General features: G+C 35.8%; 1 protein-coding gene across 2 annotated transcripts; it reads left to right on the forward strand.

Moving 5' to 3' along the window:
* The first annotated feature begins 22225 nt into the window (after positions 1-22225).
* Positions 22226-23687, forward strand: LOC140867688 (uncharacterized). 2 transcript variants are annotated; one of them, XM_073272731.1, is made up of 3 exons: positions 22226-22499; positions 22959-23081; positions 23393-23687. In XM_073272731.1, the coding sequence occupies exons 1-3, from the start codon at positions 22229-22231 to the stop codon at positions 23428-23430; spliced, it is 432 nt and encodes a 143-aa protein (XP_073128832.1). In that variant the 5' UTR covers positions 22226-22228; the 3' UTR covers positions 23431-23687. The 2 variants fall into 2 exon arrangements, 1 of the variants encoding a protein (XP_073128832.1); XR_012145237.1 differs by having other exon boundaries at positions 22226-23081; positions 23402-23687.
* Positions 23688-26674: the final 2987 nt, after the last annotated feature.

Genomic DNA, 26674 nt, shown 5'->3' on the forward strand with positions numbered 1-26674 from the left:
ACATCGCCCCATGATTCCCTAGGTATCACTGATAGTGCCTACAAGAACCAGTAGATTTTGGTTAGCGTACAGTACGGTCCCTTCATCCATATATCCCGATCGAATCAACAACCATTGGTATATCGAGAGTCGCTCAAGATTCGATAACTATGCAATACATCTTGAAGATCAAATTAGTGACATCGCATGTGCTACTAAGAAACCATTTCTTAAATCACATCAAGTACTCTGGCCAGAGATTCGTCACACTAATATCTCCTCAGATCGCATAGGATATCCACACTCGCAAGTATGTGGTGAATCCTTGACAACAATGCATCGACTCCTATATGTGTTGTAACTGTACCCAATCCCGACACCTGATGACCCCCATAGAGTCGGTAAACGAGTCAAAGCACAGTACTAGCATATAGAGTCTCCATGATGTTTCAAGTAGTAAGGACTAATGGTGTACAACCAAAACCGCGGACTTTATCCACTCGATAAGTGATAACCACTTGGAAAGTCCGGATAGGGTAGTTCGATTATTCATCCTATGAATATCCATTTGCATGCTTCGAACATCTCCATGTTCCCTACCAATGAAACGTGGTACTCCGCATCGCAAATGCTAGTCTCAAACTCGAGCGATCCTTATCCTTATTATCGGACGGCTCAATCGACTAGGAACAGTTTAGAATATACAGTGACTATAAGATGTATTTCATGATAGACATCCCCATGTTCTACCACATCTTACATACACTATAGTATATTCAAGGTCTTTATCAAAACAACAATAGTATATCATAATATAACAATATGAAGAAAGATAAAGTCATTGCCATTAATAAAAGTGTAAATTACATTAAACAAAAGATCGTTTGTACAAAGAGTCATCAAAGCCCATAGCCACAAGTTGGCTCACTGGGCACCCACTCTTTCAAGTTGGACTGAAATGGGACTGTTCACTCCAAATACAAGATCTGCAAAATGATGGCAGGACAAAAAGGAACTAAACAGGGGTTCCATATCACCGAATTTATTCAGAATGCTCAGGATAGTGTCATCAGAGAGACCGTCAAAATACCGTCTCATCCTTTGATTTTCAGGTTGTTCGGTCATTGTTAATTGTTTCTTAAGACACATGCATATGTAGGTAACAATGAAGGAGAAGAGTAAATGCATGCAAGCTGGTGTGTATAATTTGAAGTGAGACTATATACATATGGTTCGTTCTACCTTTCGTCTGAAAGGGTAATGTCAGTAGTACCTATATCATCAGTTGGTGTTTATCTGCAAAAAAAACAAATTAAGAACTGTCATCAGTTTATTTATTTACTTAATCGAAATAACAATTACTTTTCATTAACATTGACACATTTAAACATGACAATCAAACAAAAAAATTCTATATAATATCAATACAACGTGTATTGGTGCAGTTTTATAATAAATGAAAGAATACTCGTGGACAATGTTGCAGAATCTTCATGATTTCACAATAACTGGTGCTTACAACATCATATTCGTTGGCTACTATATATTTATTTGATTGAGGTGAAGAAGAATCAGAGAGAAGCCCAACAGGGGAGGTTTATTCTGTAATCTGTGTGACTTAATCAACAATTTTGATTCCAAGTTTCAAATTTTCAACATGGTCACACAAAGATATTACACTAAACCTTATTGATCTGTAAAACTTTCTTTTAACAAAATCTTCAGGCTCAAGTTTAGGACCTCATCACAACAACAGAATGAAGTCACCATCTTTGAAGTTGAAAAATAAACAGTTGATATATAACAAGAACTAGATGAAATGCCAATTAAACAAAAAAATCTATATAATATCAATACTCGTAGACAATGTTGCAGAATGTTCCATGATTTCACAATAACTGGTGCCAACATTATATTTATCGGCTACTATATATGTATTTGATTGAGGTGAAGAAGGATCAAAGAGCATCCCAACAAGTGAGGTTTATTCTGTAATCTGTGTGACTTAATCAACAATTTTGATTTCAAGTTTCAAATTTTCAGCATGGCCATGCAAAGCTATTACAATAAACCTTATTGATCTATAAAACTTTCTTTTAACAAAATCTTCATGCTCAAGTTTAAGACCTCATCGCAGCAAAGGAATAAAGTCACCATCTATGAATTAAGTTGAACAATAAACAGTTGATATATAACAAGAACCAGATGAAATGCCAATTAAACAAAAAATCTAAATAATATCAATACTCGTGGACAATGTTGCAGAATGTTTCATGATTTCACAATAACTGGTGCATACAACATCATATTTATCGGCTACTATATATTTATTTTATTAAGGTGAAGAAGGATCAGAGAGCAGCCCAACAGAGGAGGTTTATTCTGTTATCTGTGTGGCTTAATCGACAATTTTGATTCCAAGTTTCAAATTTTCAACATGGCCACGCAAAGCTATTATACTAAACCTTATTGATCTGTAAAACTTTATTTTAACAAAATCTTCTGTCTCAAGCTTAAGAACTCATCACAGCAAAGAAATAAAGTCACCATCTTTGAATTAAGTTGAATAATAAACAGTTGATAAATAACAAGAACCAGATGAAATGCCAATTAAACAAAAAAATCTATATAATATCAATAATCGTGGAGAATGTTGCAAAATGTTCCATGATTTCTCAATAACTGGTGCATAAAACATCATATTTATCGGTTACTGTAAATTTATTTGATTGAGATGAAGATGGATCAGAGAGCAGCTCAACAGGGGAGATTTATTCTATAATTTGTGTAGCTTAATCAACAATTTTGATTCCAAGTTTCAAATTTTCAACATGACCATGCAAAGCTATTATACTAAACCTTATTGATCTGTAAAACTTTCTTTTAACAAAATCTTCACGCTCAAGTTTAAGACCGCATCACAGCAAAGTAATAAAGTCACCATCTTTGAATTAAGTTGAACAATAAACCGTTGATATATAACAAGAACCAGATGACATGCCAAAAACTTAGCTTACCACAATGGTTTCGAGAAATAAATATGTGCGTGCGCTTGTGTATATATCACCTTAAAAAATTTACAAACAAGAACAAAATCACATCAAATGCAAAAGAATTCGCGCAAGAAATACACAGCAAGACTAAAAAAATAAAAATTTTGGTAGAAAATTGAAAAAAACTTAAAAAAATATAACTTGGAAATGACGACGAAAATGGGGCGGGTCGGGGATGGAGATGCCTCCCCCCATCCCCGTCCCCGAATAAAAAACTCGTCCCCATACCGGCCTCATTCCCAGTTATTTTTTATCGGGGATTCCCATCTCCACACGTGCGGAGACTTAAATCTCATCTCCGTCTCCATACCTGAATATATATAAATATATATTTTAGGGTTTAGAAAACTGAGATAGTTGCATAAATTTTTGTTGGAAAAAAATTAGGCAAACTGATGGCAAAAGATCAGTTTAGGTGAGGTAAAACTGATGTCATAATATCAATTTACGAGTGGTAAAATGATGATGCAAGATCAGTTTACGAGAGGTAAACTGATGGCATATGATCAGTTTATGAGAGGTAAACTTATGACACAAATTCAGTTTGGTACGAGGTAAACTGAAGGTATCCGATCAGTTTAGTATCAGGTAAACTAATGGCGTAAGAGGAGTTTGGTGTTTGCTGATAGTGAATAACTAGACTGATGGTACATGATCAGTTTAGTACCAAGTAAACTGATTGCAGGTAGGCAAATGATATAAGATCATTCTGGTATGTCAGTTTAGTATATATATCAGTTTGGAAGATCAGTTTTGCAACTATGAAAGTGGAGGTGTTTGTAGCTCAAACTTCAAATGACCATAACTTTTGATCCAGGAGGAATTTTTCTATTGTAATATATCTACGGAAATGCCTTTTTGATACGCATCAACCTCTACTATTTTATTGTATTATCGACAAAAACAAACCTCCTCTTCATCCAGAACAAGCTTCCTCTGTTTCACAACATCTGCTGCCAAAAAGTCTTTTCAAATTTGGAAGATTACTCAGAGGTCTTATTGGAAGATCACTCAAAACCTGTATTATGTAACTTATTCTTAGTCTAGAGTCTGATAGGGGAATCATTTCAGACTTTGGTGGAAGCGAATTTCACCAATTGTCAATTCTTGTTCTTGACGCACGTTGAAAATGTTCTCTTGAGCAGGTGAAGGAATGCGTTTGTGCACATAAAACATAATAAATCCCAAGGACTCATATTTCCACACGAGGAAGGGTAACATATAATATGAGTCACCATTGACACGAGAAAACAAAATGGTTATCGGGTCAACCATAGTAAATCTCTGAATAAATCTCAATTTGCCATCTGGCCAAACAGGGAGAGAGGGGACAACAAGAAAAATTGATGGGATTTGGGTAGATGGGAGTTGGACTGAAATGGGACTGGTTACTCCAGATACAAGATTTGCAAAACGATGGCAGGACAAAAAAAAAAAACTAAATAGGGGTTCCATATCACCGACTCCGTTCAGAATTTTCAGGATAGTGTCATCAGAGAGGCCGTCAAAATACCGTCTCATCCTTTGATTTTCAGGTTATTCGGCCATTGTTTATTATTATTATTATTATTATTATTATTATTATTATTATTATTATTATTATTATTATTATTATTATTATCGGGGCGGGTTTGCGGATGGAGATAGCATCCATATACCAACTCCAATATGATTCGGGAATTTTTAAAAATCCGCAAACCCAAACCATACCTGAAAAACCTCCCCCATATCCGCCCCGTATCGGATTTTCCCACCGGTCCCCGAACCCGTGGGAAAAATTGCCATCTTTACTTGAAAACCAAAGTTCAATCAAATTCACAATAACCTGAAATGATAACAGCCACGACCATGCTTAAATCCACCCTTGAACTCTCCAGTCGTCCTTATACCATCATTGGGTTCCTGATCTTCTCATGAAAGAAACACAAGTTAGTTTAATACAGTGTTTTAAAAACCGGACCGGCCGATTTGACCGGTTCGATCGGGAACCGATCACTGGTCCGGTTCGGAATACCCCTAAAAAACGGTTCAACCACTCAGAACCGATCAAAACCGGTCGAACCGGCCAAGAACCGGTCCCAAAAATCGGCCAGAAAACCTGGTCGAATCGGTTTTCGAATATTTTTTATTTTTTTAAATTTTTTTATAATTTTAAAATCTTAATTTAATATTTTATTATATATATAAACATGATTATTTGAATATTTATATAGTTATTTATTTTTTAAACTATGATAAATATATTTTTGTTTATTTATATACATATTTTAGATTTTTAAAATTTAAAATATATTATTAATTATATTATATTATATAAACGGTTTTCCGGTCCGATCGTCCGGTTAAAACGGTCGAACCGGTTGGACCATTTTTTTAAGGTAGACCGGTTCGATCAGCGGTCTGGTTATGAAAACAGTGGTTTAATATTTATATATATAAGTGAGACACTGAGAGTGTTGGTTTTTTCTACCACCATCATCGTCGCAAGCTTGGTTTTGGTGAGACACACTGAGAACCTGAAAGTATATATATTATATATATATATAGTTTAATACCTATGTAATGTCGGCAGAATTGGCCATAAAAGATGGCAACACATGTTGGAAGAATTGGTCAATGGTAGGTGGCCTTTGAAAAATTTATTATGACATACATTACAATATTGAAATGGAATACGTTGAGGCTAAATGTGCAACAAAGATTGATGAAAAATTCAATTGAAAAATTTTCTTCTCATTTTTACGAGGAGAGGGAGCTCTATAAATAGAGCTCCCCTTCATCAGAAATAATCATCCCAACATCCAGTTCTCTTTTCAGTCTAAAGCATTCAATTGATTTGAGTGTTTTTCTATAATATTTGTGAGATAAGTTTAAAACATCATATTTATCGGTTACTGTAAATTTATTTGATTGAGGTAAAGATGGAAGATCAGTTTGGCAACTATGAAAGTGGAGGTGTTTGTAGCTCAAACTTCAAATGACCATAAATTTTGATCCAGGAGGAAATTGTAATATATCTACTGAAATGTCTTTTTGATACGCATCAACCTCTACCATTTTATTGTATTATCGGCAAAAACAAACCCCCTCTTCATCCAGAACAAGCTTCCCCTGTTTCACAACATCTGCTGCCAAAACGTCTTTTCAAATTTGGAAGATTACTCAAAGGTCTTATTGGAAGATCACTCAGAACCTGTATTATGTAACTTATTCTTAGTCTAGAGTCTGATAGGGGAATCCTTTCAAACTTTGGTGGAAGCGAATTTCATCAATTGTCAATTCTTGTTCTTGACGCACGTTGAAAATGTTCTCTTGAGCAGGTGAAGGAATGCGTTTGTTCACATAAAACATAATAAATCCCAAGGACTCATATTTCCACACGAGGAAGGGTGACATACAACATGAGTCACCATTGACACGAGAAAACAAAATGGTTATCGGGTCAACCATAGTAAATCTCTGAAGAAATCTCAATTTTCCATCTGGCCAAATAGGGAGAGAGGGGACAACAAGAAAAATTGATGGGATTTGGGTAGATGGGAGTTGGACTGAAATGGGACTGGTCACTCCAAATACAAGATTTGCAAAACGATGGCAGGACAAAAAAAAAACTAAATAGGGGTTCCATATCACCGACTCTGTTCAGAATGCTCAGGATAGTGTCATCAAAGAGGCCGTCAAAATACCGTCCCATCCTTTAATTTTTAGGTTGTTCGGCCATTGTTAATTATTATTATTATTATTATTATTATTATTATTATTATTATTATTATTATTATTATTATTATTATTATCGGGGCGGGTTTGGGTATGGAGATAGCATTCACATACCCGCCCCAATATGATTCAGGGATTTTTAAAAATCCCCAAACCCAAACCATACCTGAAAAACCTCCCCCATATCCACCCCATTTCGGATTTTCCCACCGGTCCCCGAACCCGTGGGAAAAATTGCCATCTTTACTTGGAAACCAAAGTTCATTCAAATTCACAATAGCCTGAAATGATAACAGCCACGACCATGCTTAAATCCACCCTTGAACTCTTCAGTCGTCCTTATACCATCATTGGGTTCCTGATCTTCTCATGAAAGAAACACAAGTTAGTTTAATACAGTGTTTTAAAAACCGGATCGACCGGTTCGACCGAGAACCGGTCACTGGTCCGGTTAGGAATACTCCTAAAAAATGGTTCAACCGCTCAGAACCGGTCAAAATCGGTCGAACCGGCCAAGAACTGGTCTCAAAAACCGGTCAAAAAACCGGTTGAACCGGTTTTCGAATTTTTTTTATTTTTTTTTAATTTTAAAATCTTAATTTAATATTTTATTATATATATACATGATTATTTGAATATATTTATATAGTTATTTATTTTTTAAATTATGATAAATATATTTTTGTTTATTTATATACATCTTTTAGATTTTTAAAATTTAAAATATATTATTAATTATATTATATTATATAAACGGTTTTCCGGTCCGACCGTCCGGTTAAAATGGTCGAATCGGTTGGACCGTTTTTTTAAGGTAGACCGGTTCGATACTTCGATCACCGGTTCGGTTATGAAAACATTGGTTTAATATTTATATATATAAGTGAGACACTGAGAGTGTTGGTTTTTTCTACCTCCATCACCGTCGCAAGCTTGGTTTTGGTGAGACACACTGAGAACCTGAAAGTATATATATTGAAATGGAACACGTTGAGGCTAAATGTGCAACAAAGATTGATGGAAAATTCAATTGAAAAATTTTCTTCTCATTTTTACGAGGAGAGGGAGCTCTATAAATAGAGCTCCCCTTCATCAGAAGTAATCATCCCAACATCCAGTTCTCTTTTCAGTCTAAAGCATTCAATTGATTTGAGTGTATTTCTATAATATTTGTGAGATAAGTTTAAAACATCATATTTTTCGGTTACTGTAAAATTATTTGATTGAGGTGAAGATGGATCAGAGAGCAGCCCAATTGAGGAGATTTATTCTGTGACGACCCGAGTTTTAATTTCTCATTAATCAAATCATTGTAAATAATAGCCAAAGAATCAAAGACTACATAAAATAAATTTTTTTTTTTTTTTTAGAAAATGTGCACCTCGCTCGATTGGTAAAGATTACCCGATCGAGCGAGCCATACAGCTCAACTCTCGGTTTGCAAAGTTTTGGCCTCGCTCGATCGGTCATTTTCTGCCGATCGTGCGAGCACAATTGCTCAAGTTTCTGTTCAGGAAAAGAAGACCTCGCTCGATCGGTAAAGATTACCCGATCGAGCGAGCACATATCCAAAAGAAAAAAATCAGAAACGTTTGCTGTCAAACTATGCAATCTTCCTATCATGATCAAGTACTTCATGGCATAATTGAATACCAACAGTTCAATCTTATAACCACAACTAACATTCATCCTAAACATGATATAGTTGAAGAGAAACAAGATCACCATGTGCTTGAATAAAGTCTCATGCTAGAATTACATATCATACAAGAATCATCATGCTACATCATGTTGTCTTAAGGATTAACATCATCAACTCAAATCCTAAATACATTAACAAGACAACAACTTAATAACCAACAAGTCTTGGTACAAGTAGCTATAACATGATCATGTTTTTGACACTCAACATTATCATTGACAGTTCACACAACCATCTAAACTCGGATCATCATGCTAATCTCCTCATCCCTTGTTCTTCAAGTTCGCTTTTGCCCAGATCCACTCCCGCCTATTGCCATGACACATACAACACAACAATAGCCGGATAACTCCGGTGAGAAATATATTTCCCAGTAAAAGCAACTAAACATGCATAACACAGCATATATCAAATTCATGATATAAAAGTAACTACAATGCATGTTTTAAAACAAGGTTCTCTAGTTCATCGTTTGGGATCCCGAGAAGAATATATCATAACTAACCACCGACTATCCCGATCGAGGTGGGGCTACTTATCTTGCTTCTCTAGACTTTGAAGCCATTATATATGTAAATTAGACTCTAGGCTAAGTCAACCACCCAGGCCGTACATATATAATCCCTCAAATCTTCTATTTGAACGTTTTTCGTTCATTTCAAAATCAAAGAATAAGTCTTACAAGATGAATGCAACATATATCATCATAAAAGCATTCATTAACATCAAAGACTCATTCAACAATTAATATAAGAGCATATAAAAGCAAATAAACACATAAGTATGTGATTTAGGGAACTCGATACAAACCATCTCGAGTTATAATCCCAATCGAATAATAGTTCACTTTTACCTTTCAAATGTGAGGTTTCAAGGCAACTTCAAGCTATCAAATCTGAACCAACACAACCACCAAAACCATCTCAAAAGCTGCTCAAGCTTCAACCAAACTTCAAGGCAAAAAGTTACAAACCTTGTGTTTTCTTTTATTGGTTTCGAAGTCGACGTTCTCGAGCTCAATATCCCTTGTTTACAAGCTGAAACCACAACATAATGGCCAAAGAACATCAGCTTAAACTTATCTCAATAGCAGCTCAAGCATAAGATAGTAAACAGCCTCAAATCAAAAGTTTCGACAGCATATCGGTATCATTCGGCGATCCCGAACTCAACTAAGTCATTCTAACAATCATATCAGCTGAATAGGATTCAAAACCATCATAATTCCTCAACATATCAGCAACATATACATCGAATAGTGGCTGAGAAATCATAAGAACATGATACAACAATCATTCATCAACCCAATTTCAATATAACAAAGTATAGAAGCTCATCAACCTCAATTCACAACACAAATCTGATAACTACCATTTTCGAATTCTCAAACCCTGATGAACTGAAATAAAACTTACATCAAATCAAAGGTCTCGTTGCAAGGATTCCAGAACATCTTTCGGAATCAAAATCGGATATCCGGAACTCAAGATATTGCAATTACAAGATGAAGAAAACACAGAATATCTTTGTGCTTTTCTCTCGGTTCTTGCCTTCTCAATTCTGATGAAATCTGATGGAATAAGGTTGAATCACACGTGCATGCTAAGAAAATCAACAAGTGTCCAACTCAAATTCCAGATTTTGCACTTTAGCCCCTCAAGACTTCAATAATTGCAATTCAGCCTTCAATTTCTCAATTCATTCAATTTAAATCTTAAATAATTTAAGAATATTAGAATTTAAATCAAAACTCCAAATATTCCCAAATTAATTATTCTCGGATTAAAATTAAATAATTCCGGGCGTTACAATTCTCCTCCACTAAGACTCGATTTCGTCCTCGAAATCTCAACTACGAACAGCATATAAGATATATCAGATAACAGAAAACTAAAGGAGAACTCACATCATTGAAACATCTCTGGAAAACGTTGCCTCATATCTGATTCCATCTCCCAAGTTGCTTCTTCAATACCATGACGACTCCACTTGATTTTCACAAGCGGAATAGTCTTCGTTCGAAGTTGCTTCTCTTTACGATCAAGAATCTGAATTGGCTTTTCGAAATAACTCAAGGTTTCGTCGAGTTCAGCCTCATCAGACTGAAGCACATGAGATTCATCCGCAAGGTATTTTCGAAGCATCGATACATGAAAGACATCATGTATTCCAGATAAAGCCGGAGGAAGAGCTAATCGATAGGCGAGATTGCCTATCTTCTCAAGAACTTCATAAGGACCAATGTAGCGTGGAGACAACTTCCCTCGCTTGCCAAATCTGACAGTGCCTCTGAATGGAGAAATCTTCAGAAACACCATATCCCCCTGTTCAAAAGACAAAGGTCGACGTCGAACATTGGCATACTTCGCTTGTTTGTCTTGAGCTGTCTTCATTCTTTTCTGAATAAGCTTCACTTGTTCAGTCATATCTCGAATCATGTCAGGTCCAGTATCAGGTACTTCAGAAATATCATCCCAGTACAGAGGAGATCGACACTTTCTTCCATATAAAGCTTCAAACGGAGTCATTTCAATACTCGATTGATAGCTGTTGTTGTACGAGAATTCACAAAGTGGTAGTGATTCTTGCCAACTAGTGCCAAAATCAAGCACTACAGCTCTCAACATGTCCTCCAAAATCTGAATGGTACGTTCAGATTGTCCGTAAGTCTGTGGATGATAGGCTGTGCTCAAGTGTAGCTGAGTACCCAAAGCACTCTGTAAACTGTGCCATAAGTGAGATGTAAATCGAGGATCACGATCTGATACAATAGACTTCGGCACTCCATGTAATCTGACAACATCTCGGATGTAAATCTCTGCCATCTGATCGTGTCTATATGTCATACGATAAGGTATAAAACACGCTGATTTCGTCAATCTATCGATAATCACCCAGATAGCATCGCAACCTCTAGAAGATCGAGGTAACTTCGTCACAAAGTCCATGGAAATATGATCCCATTTCCATTCAGGCACTGATAAACTCTGTAACAAACCAGACGATTTCTTCCTTTCAGCCTTCACCTGTTGGCAATTAAGACATCGAGACACAAAATCAGTGATATCGGACTTCATTGGTTTCCACCAATATCGGGTCTTCAAATCGTTATACATCTTCCTACCTCCAGGATGAATACTATAACGAATACAATGCGCCTCTTTCAGTATTTGTTGTCGTACATCAGAAATATCAGGCACTACAAGGCGATTGTTTACATACAAAAGATCATCTCGAACTTGGTATTCAGATACATGCCCTGATCGGACTTTCTTAATTGAATTCTGCATATTCTGATCAAGTTTCTGAGCATCTTTAATTCTCAAAAGTAACTCTGGTTCAACTTGAATTTGATAGTCGCAAAGGCTGATAATTCATATCAAATACTAAACCAGAACAACAACAGTCTTCAATCAAATGGGATATACCAATCGTCGATAGGGATAAAGAACATACCTTTCGACTCAATACATCAGCTGCTGCATTCGATTTCCCCGGATAGTATTTAATTTCACAATCAAAATCTTTAAGCAAGTCAAGCCATCTCCGTTGTCTCATATTTAATTCTGAATGTGAAAACAAATATTTCAGACTCTTGTGATCAGAATAAATCTCAAACTGTTCCCCGTATAAATAATGTCGCCAAATCTTCAAAGCAAATATGATGGCGGCCAATTCAAGATCATGAATCGGATATCTGGTTTCGTGAGGCTTCAACTGTCTCGAGGCATAAGCAATCACATGCCCTCGTTGCATCAATACACATCCCAAACCTCGATGAGATGCATCACAGTAAACAGTGAAACCACCAATACCTGAAGGGATCGTCAAGACTGGTGCACTGGTCAGTCGCTTCTTCAACTCAAGAAAACTGGATTCACAAGCTGTAGACCAGATAAATGGAGCATTCTTCTGAGTCAACTGAGTAATCGGCTTCGCAATACTGGAAAAATCTTTAATGAACCGGCGATAATACCCAGCCAAACCCATGAAACTACGTATCTCAGGAACAGATGTTGGTCTCAACCAACTGATCACTGCCTCGACTTTACTTGGATCAACAGCTATACCATCTCCAGATATAATATGTCCAAGAAATACAACCTGTTTCAGCCAAAACTCACTTTTTGACAGTTTAGCATACAGTTTCTCAGATCTCAGAGTCTTCAACACAGTTCTCAGATGCTCAGAATGATCAATCAGATTCTTCGAATATATCAGAATATCATCAATAAATATTATCACAAAATCATCGAGATATTTCTGAAATACACGATTCATCAAAGCCATAAACACAGCTGGAGCATTTGTCAGACCAAACGGCATAACTATAAACTCATAATGGCCATACCTGGTTCTGAACGCAGTTTTTGGAATATCATAATCCCTAACTCTCAGCTGATGGTATCCAGATCTCAGATCGATCTTGAAATACACCGAAGAACCCTGAAACTGGTCAAATAAATCATCAATACGAGGCAAAGGGTATTTGTTCTTTACCGTTGCCTTATTCAGTTGCCGGTAGTCGATGCACAATCTCATTGAACTGTCTTTCTTGCGTACAAATAATACTGGAGCACCCCTAGGAGAAACACTGGGTCGAATGTATCCCTTGACCAGTAAATCTTCTAACTGATCTTTCAACTCTTTCAATTCCACTGGTGCCATTCGATAAGGTGCTTTAGAAATCGGTGCAGTACCTGGCATCAGTTCTATGTTGAAATCAATCTCATGATACGGAGGTAGTCCTGGAATTTCATCGGGAAAAACATCCGCAAATTCACTAACCACTGGCAAATCAGCCAGGTTCGGGCTAGTTTTCAAAACATCAACTACATATACAATAAATCCCTCCGCTCCTTTCTGCAAAAATCGGGTCATTGATAATACAGAAATCAGAGGAATCTTAGCACGAGAACCCTTACCATAGAATTTCCATTCTTCAGCCATCTTCGGTTTGAATCTCACTATCTTCTGGAAACAATCTACGGTAGCTCTGTACTTGTTTAGCATATCAATCCCGATAATGCAGTCAAAATCAGACAAACCAAGCACAAAACAATCTATCTCGATCTCATTACCGTCATACTGTAACAAACAATTCTTAACTGTCTAAATAGATATAAGACCTCTCCCCAAAGGAGAAGAAACGGATACTATAGCAGGTAATGATTCAACAGGCAAATCATGTAAGGATGCAAATCGTGTAGAAATAAACGTATGGGATGCACATGTATCTATCAATACATATGCGGGATAACCATAAAGAGAACAGTTACCTGCAATCACGTCATCGGGTGCTCCCTGTGCCTGTTCCTCTGTCAGTGCAAAGACATGAGCCTGTTGTCTCTGTGGCTGACTGTCTGTCTGACTTCCCCCTGGCCTTGGCTGTTGCTGTGGATGTGATGGTTGAAAGGAATGCACAGAAGAGGCTTTCCTCGCAGGTTGAGCCACTGATCATGATGACTCTGCACCTCGTGTCTGTCCAGAACCTCTCTGAGGACGCACCCTCGCAAAATGGCCAGTCTGATGGCATATATGGCACCTCCCAGATACACCTCGGCACTGATTGGTTGGATGACCTCCATCACAACTGTTACAAAACACTCCTGACTTTGGTTTCGCGCCACTGGAACTCGAAGAACTGCTTCCTGACTTCTTAAACTGTTTTCCTCGAGCTTGCAAATACCTTTTCTTGCCACTGCTACTGCCACCACTTTCAAATCGAGGAGGTTGTTGTGAGATTGGAGCTGAGGGTTGTGACTGTCTCGGAGGCTGAGCGATATACGAAGCTCCTCGCTGTTGTATCAAACTAGCTTCTGCTCCTTTGGCACTATTCAAAGCATCAGCAAAATTATTCGGTTGCCTTGTGTTCACCAAAGTAAAGACCTCCGGAGTCAGTCCATTAATGAACTGATCAGCCATTGCCTCATCACTATCAGCAACATGTGGAGCAAAACGTAGCAATGTAGTAAATTTTGCAACATAATCTTCAATATTTAAGTTGCCCTGCTTCAAGTTCGCAAATTCTGCACCTTTATCTTTGCGGTAAGACACTGGAAAGAAGCGTTGGTAAAACTCAGTTTTGAAGACATTCCACGTCAATACAGTTCCTCTACGCTCTAAAGCTTTCTAAATCGTGAACCACCAGCTCTTCGCAACCTCATGCAACTGATATCCAATAAGTCTGACTCTCCGCTCATCACCATACTCAAGTGAATCAAACAATATCTCCATATCATCAAGCCATCCTTCACATACAACTGCATTTTCAGTACCGTTCAGAGTAGGCGGATGGTATGATTGAAAACGTTTGAGCAATGTTTCCATCGGAGTGGCAGTCATATCTGTCATATCTCTTGAAGTACTTTCCTGTTCATTACTCGGGACTGTAGCTTGAGGTACTGTCGGTGTTACCACTGTTTGTTCCGGCAGAGGAGTAGGAACCTGAGGTCAAAGAGGAGGTCGTCCTGGTCTTTGAGACATATCTGATTATCAAAAGGGTTAGGATACCACAATCATCAAATCTATCTCAGTCCTCCTCTGATCATCTTACCTCTGATCAAGACTCGGTTCTGATTCAATCTTAAAAAAATAATCGAAGTACTCAAACAAGACATGCTTCCAATCAATTCCGATAATCAGGTAGCATATCATAATTTATCAGAACACATGCCTCTAATCATTCCAGATATTCCAGTAAGCATGCGTCTTTAATCATCATAAATCATAATTTCAAATAAAATAAATACAACATCATGTAATAAAATACTTGAAAGTAAATCATGCTAGCATTTACCACATGTAATTCAATCATGTAATTAAATCATAGCATAATAAAACAAATAATCAAGGAAGATTACTCGATCTACCCCACTCGCTATCTAACTCAATCCAGAATTTTCTCGCTCTGATACCACCTGTTGTGACGACCCGAGTTCTAATCTCTCATTAATCAAATCATTGTAAATAATAGCCAAAGAATCAAAGACTACATAAAATAAAATAAAAAATAGAAAATGAGAATCTCGCTCGATCGGTAAAGATTACCCGATCGAGCGAGCCATACAGCTCAACTCTTGGTTTGCAAAGTTTTGGCCTCGCTCGATCGGTCATTTTCTGCCGATCGAGCAGCACAATTGCTCAAGTTTCTGTTCAGGAAAAGAAGACCTCGATCGATCGGTAAATATTACCCGATCGAGCGAGCACATATTCAAAAGAAAAAAATCAAAAACGTTTGCTGTCAAACTATGCAATCTTCCTAGCATGATCAAGTACTTCATGGCATAATTGAATACCAACAGTTCAATCTTATAACCACAACTAACATTCATCCTAAACATGATATAGTTAAAGAGAAACAAGATCACCATGTTCTTGAATAAAGTCTCATACTAAAATTACATATCATACAAGAATCATCATGCTACATCATGTTGTCTTAAGGATTAACATCATCAACTCAAATCCTAAATACATTAACAAGACAACAACTTAATAACCAACAAGTCTTGGTATAAGTAGCTATAACATGATCATGTTTTTGACACTCAACATTATAATTGACAGCTCACACAACCATCTAAACTCGGATCATCACGCTAATCTCCTCATCCCTTGTTCTTCAAGTTCGCTTTTGCCCAGATCCACTCCCACCTATTGCCATGACACATACAACACAACAATAGCCGGATAACTCCGGTGAGAAATATATTTCCCAGTAAAAGTAACTAAACATGCATAACACAGCATATATCAAATTCATGATATAAAAGTAACTACAATGCATGTTTTAAAACAAGGTTCTCTAGTTCATCGTTTGGGATCCCAAGAAGAAGATATCATAACTAACCACCGACTCTCCCGATCGAGGTGGGGCTACTTATCTTGCTTCTCTAGACTTTGAAGCCATTATATATGTAAATCAGATGTTAGGCTAAGTCAACCACCCAGGCCGTACATATATAATCCCTCAAATCGTCTATTTGAACGTTTCCGTTCATTTCAAAATCAAAGAATAAGTCTTACAAGATGAATGCAACATATATCATCATAAAAGCATTCATTAACATCAAAGACTCATTCAACAATTAATAGAAGAGCATATAAAAGCAAATAAACACAAAAGTATGTGATTTAGGGAACTCGATACAAACCATCTCGAGTTATAATCCCAATCGAATAATAGTTCACTTTTACCTTTCAAATGTGAGGTTTCAAGGCAACTTCAAGCTATCAAATCTGAACCAACACAACCACCAAAACCATCTCAAAAGCTGCTCAAGCTTCAACCAAACTTCAAGGCAAAAAGTTACAAACCTTGTGTTTTTTTTTATTGGTTTCGAAGTCGACGTTCTCGAGCTCAATATCCCTTGTTTACAAGCTGAAACCACAACATAATGGCCAAAGAACATCAGCTTAAACTTATCTCAATAGCAGCTCAAGCATAAGATAGTAAACAGCCTCAAATCAAAAGTTTCGACAGCATATCGGTATCATTCGGCGATCCCGAACTCAACTAAGTCATTCTAACAATCATATCAGCTGTATAGGATTCAAAACCATCATAATTCCTCAACATATCAGCAACATATACATTGAATAGTGGCTGAGAAATCATAAGAATATGATACAACAATCATTCCTCAACCCAATTTCAATATAACAAAGTATAGAAGCTCATCAACCTCAATTCACAACACAAATCTGATAACTACCATTTTCGAATTCTCAAACCCTGATGAACTGAAATAAAACTTACATCAAATTGAAGGTCTCGTTGCAAGGATTTTCGGAATCGAAATCGGATATCCGAAACTCAAGATATTGCAATTACAAGATAAAGAAAACACTTAGAATATCTTTGTGCTTTTCTCTCGGTTCTTGCCTTCTCAATTCTGATGAAATCTGATGGAATAAGGTTGAATCACACGTGCATGCTAAGAAAATCAACAAGTGTCCAACTCAAGTTCCAGATTTTGCACTTTAGCCCCTCAAGACTTCAATAATTGCAATTCAGCCTTCAATTTCTCAATTCATTCAATTTAAATCCTAAATAATTTAAGAATATTAGAATTTAAATCAAAACTCCAAATATTCCCAAATTAATTATTCTCGGATTAAAATTAAATAATTCCGGGCATTACATATTCTATAATCTGTGTAGCTTAATCAACAATTTTGATTCCAAGTTTCAAATTTTCAACATGGCCACGCAAAGCTATTACACTAAACCTTAATGATCTGTAAAACTTTCTTTTAACAAAATCTTCACGCTCAAGTTTAAGACCTCATCACAACAAAGTAATAAAGTCACCATCTTTGAATTAAGTTGAACAATAAACTATTGATATATAACAAGAACCAGATGACATGCCAAAAACTTAGCTTACCACAATGGTTTCGAGAAAATAAATATGTGAGTGTGCGCTTGTGTATATATCACCTTAAAAAATTTACAAACAAGAACAAAATCACATCAAATGCAAAAGAATTCGCGCAAGAAATACACAGCAAGACTAAAAAAATAGAAATTTTGGTAAAAAAATGAAAAAAAAACTTTAAAAAAATATAACTTGGAAATGACGACGAAAATGGGGCGGGTCGGGGATGGAGATGCCTCCCCCCATCCCCGTCCCTGGATACAAAACTCATCCCCATACCGGCCTCATTCCCAGTTATTTTTTATCGGGGATTCCCATCGCCACACGTGCGGGGACTTAATTCTCATCTCCGTCCCCATACCTGAATATATAGAAATATATATTTTAGGGTTTAGAAAACTGAGATAGTTGCATGAATTTTTGTTGGAAAAAAATTAGGCAAACTGATGGCAAAATATCAGTTTAGGTGAGGTAAAACTGATTCCATAAGATCAGTTTAGGTGAGGTAAACTGATGTCATAATATCAATTTACGAGTGGTAAAATGAAGACGCAGGATCAGTTTACGAGAGGTAAACGATGGTGTATGATCAGCTTATGAGAGGTAAACTGATGACGCAAATTCAGTTTGGTACCAGGTAAACTGAAGGTATCCGATCAGTTTAGTATCAGGTAAACTAATATTGTAAGAGGAGTTTGGTGTTTGCTGATAGTGAATAACTAGACTGATGGTACATGATCAGTTTAGTACCAAGTAAACTGATTGCAGGTAGACAAATGATATAAGATCAGTCTGGTATGTCAGTTTAGTAGATATATCAGTCTGGAAGATCAGTTTGGCAACTATGAAAGTGGAGGTGTTTGTAGCTCAAACTTCAAATGACCATAACTTTTGATCCAGGAGGAATTTTTCTATTGTAATATATCTACAGAAATGTCTTTTTGATACGCATCAAACTCTACCATTTTATTGTATTATCGGCAAAAACAAACCCCTCTTCATCCAGAACAAGCTTCCCCTGTTTCACAACATCTGCTGCCAAAAAGTCTTTTCAATTTGGAAGATTACTCAGAGGTCTTATTGGAAGATCACTCAGAACCTGTATTATGTAACTTATTCTTAGTATAGAGTCTGATAGGGGAATCCTTTCAGACTTTGGTGAAAGCGAATTTCATCAATTGTCAATTCTTGTTCTTGACGCACATTGAAAATGTTCTCTTGAGCAGGTGAAAGAATGCGTTTGTGCACATAAAATATAATAAATCTCAAGGACTCATATTTCCACACGAGGAAGGGTGACATACAATATGAGTCACAATTGACACGAGAAAACAGAATGGTTATCGGGTCAACCATAGTAAATCTCTGAAAAAATCTCAGTTTGCCATCTGGCCAAACAGGGAGAGAGGGGACAACAAGAAAAATTGATGAGATTTGGGTAGATGGGAGTTGGACTGAAATGGGACTGGTCACTCCAAATACAAGATTTGCAAAACGATGGCAGGACAAAAAAAAAACTAAATAGGGGTTCCATATCACCAACTCTGTTCGGAATGCTCAGGATAGTGTCATCAGAGAGGCCGTCAAAATATCGTCCAATCCTTTGATTTTCAGGTTGTTCGGCCATTGTTAATTGTTATTATTATTATTATTATTATTATTATTATTATTATTATTATTATTATCGGGGCGGGTTTGGGAATGGAGATATCATCCACATACCCGCCCAATATGATTCGGGGATTTTTAAAAATCCCCAAACCCAAACCATACCTGAAAAACCTCCACCATATCCGCCTCGTTTCGGATTTTCCCACCGGTCCCCGAACCCGTGGGAAAATTGTCATCTTTACTTGGACACCAAAGTTCAATCAAATTCACAATTACCTGAAATGATAACAGCCACGACCATGCTTAAATCCACCCTTGAACTCTTCAGTCGTCCTTATACCATCATTGGGTTCCTGATCTTCTCATGAAAGAAACACAAGTTAGTTTAATACAGTGTTTAAAAAACCGGACCGGCCGGTTCGACCGGGAACCGGTCACTGGTCCGGTTCGGAATACCCCTAAAAACGGTTCAACCGCTCAGAATCGGTCAAGAACCGGTCAAAACCGGTCGAACCGACCAAGAACCGGTCCCAAGAACTGGCGAGAAAACCGGTTGAACCGGTTTTTGAATTTTTTTTATTTTTTTAAATTTTTTTTAATTTTAAAATCTTAATTTAATATTTTATTATATATATACACATGATTATTTGAATATATATAGTTATTTATTTTTTAAACTATTATAAATATATTTTTGTTTATTTATATACATCTTTTAGATTTTTAAAATTTTAAAGATATTATTAATTATATTATATTATATAAACGGTTTTCCGGTTCGACCGTCAGATTAAAACGGTCTAACCGGTTGGATCGTTTTTTTTAGATAGACCGGTTCGATTATCGTTCCGGTTATGAAAACATTGGTTTAATATTTATATATATAAGTGAGACACTGAGAGTGTTGGTTTTTTCTACATCCATCATCGTCGCAAGCTTGGTTTTGGTGAGACACACTGAGAACCTGAAAGTATATATATATATATATATATATATATATATATATATATATATATAGACTTTATCCCCCGCACCCTAGGGTGCGGAGAATCCGTGCACACCCGTGCACAAAATAATTTCGATTGACTTGAAATTTTTACGGTAGGATCGTTTCAAAAATACGAATCTAACGATATATCATATGCTACAAATTTCAATCTCGATGGCCGAAATCGTGAAAATGACCAAAAATTTCACATTTAACCCTATTTCCGGCCATTTTCACGATTCCGTTTACCGAGATTGAAATTTGTAGCATAAGATATATCGTTGGATTCGTATTTTTAAAACGATCCTACTATAAAAATTTCAAGTCAATCGAAATTATTTTGAACACGGATGTGCACGGATTCCCCGCACCCTAGGGTGCGGGGGATCAAGTCTATATATATATATATATATATAAAATTTCAAGTCAATCGAAATTATTTTGAACACGGATGTGCACGGATTCCCCGCACCCTAGGGTGCGGGGGATCAAGTCTATATATATATATATATATATATATATATATATATATGTAGTTTAATATCTATGTAATGTCGCATATTGGAAGAATTGGTCAATTGTAGGTGATCTTTGAAAAATTTATTATGGCACACATTACAATATTTAAATGGAACACATGGAGGCTAAATGTTCAACAAAGATATATGAAAAATTCAATTGAAAAATTTTCTTCTCATTTTTACGAGGAGAGGGAGCTCTATAAATAGAGCTCTCATTCATCAGAAGTAATTATCCCAACATCCAGTTCTCTTTCAGTCTAAAGCATTCAATTGATTTGAGTGTATTTCTATTATATTTGTGAGATAAGTTTTTTCCTATATTAAGAGAGTGAGTGTCTCTTTGGAAACACAGAGAGGTTGTAATTCTTCAAATATTATAGTGGAATCTTTTCATTTTTTCCATGGATTTACCCTAATAATTTTTGGGGGTTTTTCACGTAAATCTTGGTGTCTATTTTAGTCTTCAATTTTCATATTATATACATATATATATATAACAGTAGCACATGAGGGCGTTTTTTGCATAAGAAGGTATGCACTCCTTCCGCGCCCCCACTATGTACGTACAGTGTACGTACAGCGAATCTCGAATCATATTTTTTGTTTTGTCACATTTATTTTTCATTTATCAAATAAAAATATATATTTAATTCGTAGCGAGAATGTTTGATTGGTGGATAAAAATCTTAAGTTTTTTTTAGAGTAATAAAAATCTTAAGTTATTATATTAAAGTGTTGAGATTCAACATAATTAATAATTGATCTCCTTTCCTAGTTAAAAGGATGCGCATATTATTATTCAAATAAAGAAGATTTAATAAACGGATGTTTAGGAGCTAATTGATGGAAATAGTCCTATATATTTTGTATATTTTGTTCTTTCATAATATGAATGAGAATATTATTTTATAATCTCTCGTGCTAAGATGGTATCAGTATCAGGATAAAAATACAGCCACAACCATCGGAAAAAAAACTCCACAAATAAACAAAACTCCCAAATCCAATTCTCCTATGTCACCGCTTCACCACTTGTCATCCACCGTTTGTTTTCTGCCAAGCATTCATTTTTTTTTTCTTTGAACCAAGCAGATCCATGTTGCTGAAATCCACCAAGGCCACAAACAAAGAATCACGCAAATAAATTCATGGCAGAGAAAAGTGGGTCTTCTGAGCCCAAATTTATCCCTGTTATTGTTCAATCAGAGGGTGCCTTTAATGCAGGCATTATCCTTACAGAAACAAATTATTTTGTATGGTCCCAATTGATGGAGATGCATATTTCCGAGCGAGAAAAACTCTCCTATATAACACGACAAACACCTCCACCTACAGCATCAGAAAAAGGGTATGACAAATGGTATGCCGACAATCAGAAGGTTAAACGATGGCTTTTGATGTCCATGTCTCCAGACATTATGAAACGCTATTTACGTATACCTACTGCTCGTGAAATATGGAGTACACTGTCCAAAGTATTTTATGATGGAAACGATGAGATGCAAGTTCTTTCTTTGCACCAGAAGGCTTTTTCACCCAAGAAAGGTGACACAACTCTCTCTTTGTTTTATGGACAACTAACAGAAATATTTTAGGAACTTTACCATCGTGATAAAGTGATCATAAAAGATCCTGATGATGTTAAAGCATACAAGCAATCCATAGAATGATTACGAGTTCATATCTTTCTAGCGGGGTTGGATAAAAATTTTTATCCAATCCGTCGAGAAATTTTACGTCATGAACCTCTCTCAAGTTTAGAAGAATGTTACTCCTTAGTTCGTTGTGAGGTCTTGCGCACTGCAACCCTGAATGATGATGAAGAGAAACTTGAAGCTTCCGCTATGATAACAAGAAACCAATCCCATCAATCATCAAATGCTATACCAAAATCTTCTTATCCTAAGAATTTCAAAAGAGCAAACAAATAAACATCCAGTTGCTCTCATTGCAACCAAACGGGACATTCCAAAATTAATTGCTTTGAAATCATTGGATATCCAGATTGGTGGGACCCCACTCGACATAAAAATTCTAAGAGGCTTTCAACGGCAGCGATGGCTCAACCTACAAAATATGATGTCACTCCAACAACATCGGCCTTGGTCACAACTGTGAACACAACTGGTAAGGTCGTAAATATCTCTTCCCATATGTTGAAAAATTCTTGGATAATTGATTCTGGTGTTACGGACCACATGAAATTTGATGTTAAACAAGTCCCACACATTCAAACATCCTCACAAACATGTGTGTCCACTGCCAACGACAATACTACCAAAGTTGTCAGTGAAGGTTCATTACATCTCACAAAAAACTTGCATCTTGATTCTGTGTTAGTTGTTTCTTCTTTAGATTATAATATTTTATCTGTATCTCAAATCACGACAGCTCTATCGTGTGTTGTAATTTTTTGGCCTAATTATTGTGTGTTTAAGGATATTCAGACTCGACAAACTATTGGTTATGGTGTTAAAAAGGGGAAACTTTACTATTTGGATTTGAAGACCAATACTTCAACCAGATTACAACAGGCTTTAGTCGTAGAAAGCTCTACTATAACAAGGAACATGAAAGAGATTGGCTTTGGCATCGACGGTTGGGGCATGCCTCCTTTGGCTATTTGAAAAAATTATTTCCTAGTTTATCTAAGACTTTGGATATTTCTTCTTTTAAATGCGATGTTTGTGAACTTGCAAAAAGTCATTGCACTTCTTTTCCTCTCATTTTAAATAAAAGTCCAGTTCCTTTTATGATTATTCATTCTGATATTTGGGGACCATCCAAAATCCCTACATTAGGCGGATCTCGTTGGTTTGTTACTTTTATAGATGATTGTACTCGAATGACTTGGGTGTGCTTGATGAAAACAAAATCTGAGGTAAATTTGTTGTTTCAAAAATTTTATACAACAATTCATACTCAATACAATGCTCGAATCCAAGTGTTACAAAGTGACAATGGCAGAGAATACACTTGCTCTGAAGTTTGCCAATTCTTGGAGAGTCGTGGTTCCATTCATCAAACCAGTTGGCCGAACATGCCTCAACAAAATGGTGTGGCCATGGCCGAACGAAAAAATCGACATTTGTTGGAGGTTGTTCGTGCTTCACTGATCAATGCCCACATGTCATTATGTTATTGGGGAGAAGCTCTTCTATCTGCCACATATCTTATTAATCGTGTTCTATATCAATCTCTCAACTTTCTAACACCTTTTCAGGCACTTACAGAAGGTGTTGTCACACTTGTAGTTCCTAACTTACCTCCACATGTTTTTGGTTGTGTCGCTTATGTTCATCTTCACACACACCAATGCAGTAAGCTCATGCCTCGAGCCTTAAAATGCGTCTTTGTTGGATATGCTACGCATAAAAAAGGGTACCAATTTTATCATCCCCAACTAAACGGATGTACATTACTAAAGATGTCGTATTTCATGAAGAAATAATTTATTTTCTTGAGTCTAACTTTCAGGGGGAGTCTCTTGAAGAAATTCAGACTCTCATACATAACCTCGATGAAAACATAGTCGAAGTTCCCGATACACATGTAAGTATTTTTTTATTTCAGTAGTAGTATTTAAATAATGATACAACAAGAGCAGAAGTTTGTGATATGGAATCCAATGCTCAAAACAAAGAAGTAAGTGAGTGTCGGCACAACCCAGAAATCAATGTGACATCTGATCTCAACTCTCTATCAAGTGAAACACCAAACCATCACGAGGACAATGAGGTTCCTCACACTGTACTTGAATTATCTACAAGAAAATTACCACCTCGGTCTACAAGAGGTATTCCAAAACTCACATATGAACTCCTATTGGCTAACAAAGTAAGATATCCCATGAACCATTATATGTCTGTTAATCGCTTGTCAAAAACAAATCAGTCTTTTGCAAATCAATTATCTACTGTATCTATACCTAACAGTGTGTAGGAAGCATTAACTGATCCAAGATGGAAAGCAACAATGAATGAAGAAATGGTCTCTTTGCAAAAAAAAAACAAAACAAAACTTGGGAACTTGTAGAGTGTTCTGCTGGAAAAAAAAATAGTTGGGTATCGATGGACAACAAAGAAGCTTGTGATACAGCTCATAATCCAGTCCAACATGATCGTACAAAACATGTTGAGGTATATAGATTCTTTATTAAAGAAAAATTTGATGAGAAGATTAATTATAAAGCTACCCAATGTTCGATCAGAAGATCAAGTAGCTGATATTCTAACCAAAGAAGTCTCGAATCGGGTCTTCTCAAAGTTTCTAGTCAAGTTGGGCATGCGTGACATCTATGCACCAACTTGAGAGGGAGTGTTGAGATTCAACATAATTAATAATTGATCTTCTTTCCTAGTTAAAAGGATGTGCATATTATTATTCAAATATAGAAGATTTAATAGACGGATGTTTAGGAGCTAATTGATGGAAATAGTCCTATATATTCTGTATCTTTTGTTCTTTCATAATATGAATGAGAATATTATTTTATCATCTTTCGTGCTAAGAATAAGCAATGATATTTAAATTTACTTAAAATTAAATTAAGTGTGCTCGAGTTAAAAAAATATACATATTTGTTTGAACAAAGAGACAGACAGGTTTTAATAAGTAGCAAGTCTAACCAATTTATTGATTTGGATTTTAATTTTGAAATTGTGAATGAAACAGTAAACTCGACCCTATCTACAAATAACATAGTCAGAGATAATCACGGTGTGATTTAGTACTTAAATCATGCATGTATCCGATGATTGATATCTCAATACATGAGTATGTTTAATGTTACAATGTTGATGCATGTGATAAATCATGAATTATTAGATCAACGATTAGAATAATACTCGTAAAATATGTTGAAATTTACCGTCGTAATGTAGATGCTTTTTTTTTCCTCAAAAGATTATGAAATTAGGAGCATCATATAAGACAGATGGAGTAATTAAATAATGTTTTCTCAAGAATTTATATATTTAAAATAGTTTTATCATTGTTATCTAAATGATATAATTAAAACTTGATGAATAAATAAATTTTCGAGTTAACGTTTGATGAGATTGGATAAAAAAAATTAAGTTACTAATCTTTTATGGGCGACTAAACTGGGTACTAATCAGTTTTCTCAATTTGTCTTAATTAGTTTCTATAATGAAATGCATGTTAATTAATATAAAATCATACAACCAACATGCATATATATTTTATACTACTATTTAATAAAGTGTGAGAGGTGAAACTAATCCCAAACCTGAACAACATTGGAAGTTGGAACTTCTTAATTAAACATATATAGGCAAGGGATGGGAATATCGAGAATGCTAGGCGACATTGAGTATTAATTAATTCTTATACATATATATATATATATATATATATGAGCTTTTGCGTTTCGAAACACGCACAACTATTCATCATTGCCTAATATTCAAATACTAAAATATAATTTTAAAACTCGATTACCAAAATATTTGGTTGATATATATATTATATATATATATATATATATATAAAGTATTATTCATATTCCAAAAAATGTTAATAACACTCAACATCTATACACTTTTGTATATTTTATTGACAACCCAATATCTCATCTGCAAAAATGTTGCAAAAAGTTTGATATGCATTCTTGCATGTGTTTATATATATATATATATATATATGACAAGGGGGTTTATTCTTAGCCGTCGCTTTCCAAAACCCGACCTTGGCCACTG

Source organism: Henckelia pumila, chromosome 4 (genome assembly GCF_033568475.1).
Source record: "Henckelia pumila isolate YLH828 chromosome 4, ASM3356847v2, whole genome shotgun sequence".
NCBI classification, from domain to species: domain Eukaryota; kingdom Viridiplantae; phylum Streptophyta; class Magnoliopsida; order Lamiales; family Gesneriaceae; genus Henckelia; species Henckelia pumila.

Coding starts and splice junctions, on each gene's coding strand:
- LOC140867688 (XM_073272731.1), top strand. CDS start 22,229: ATGCATATTTCCGAGCGAGAAAAACTCTCCTATATAACACGACAAACA. Junction 22,500..22,958: donor GGCTTTTTCACCCAAGAAAG/GTGACACAACTC, acceptor TTGGATATCCAG/ATTGGTGGGACCCCACTCGA. Junction 23,082..23,392: donor CACAACTGTGAACACAACTG/GTAAGGTCGTAA, acceptor TGTGTGTTTAAG/GATATTCAGACTCGACAAAC.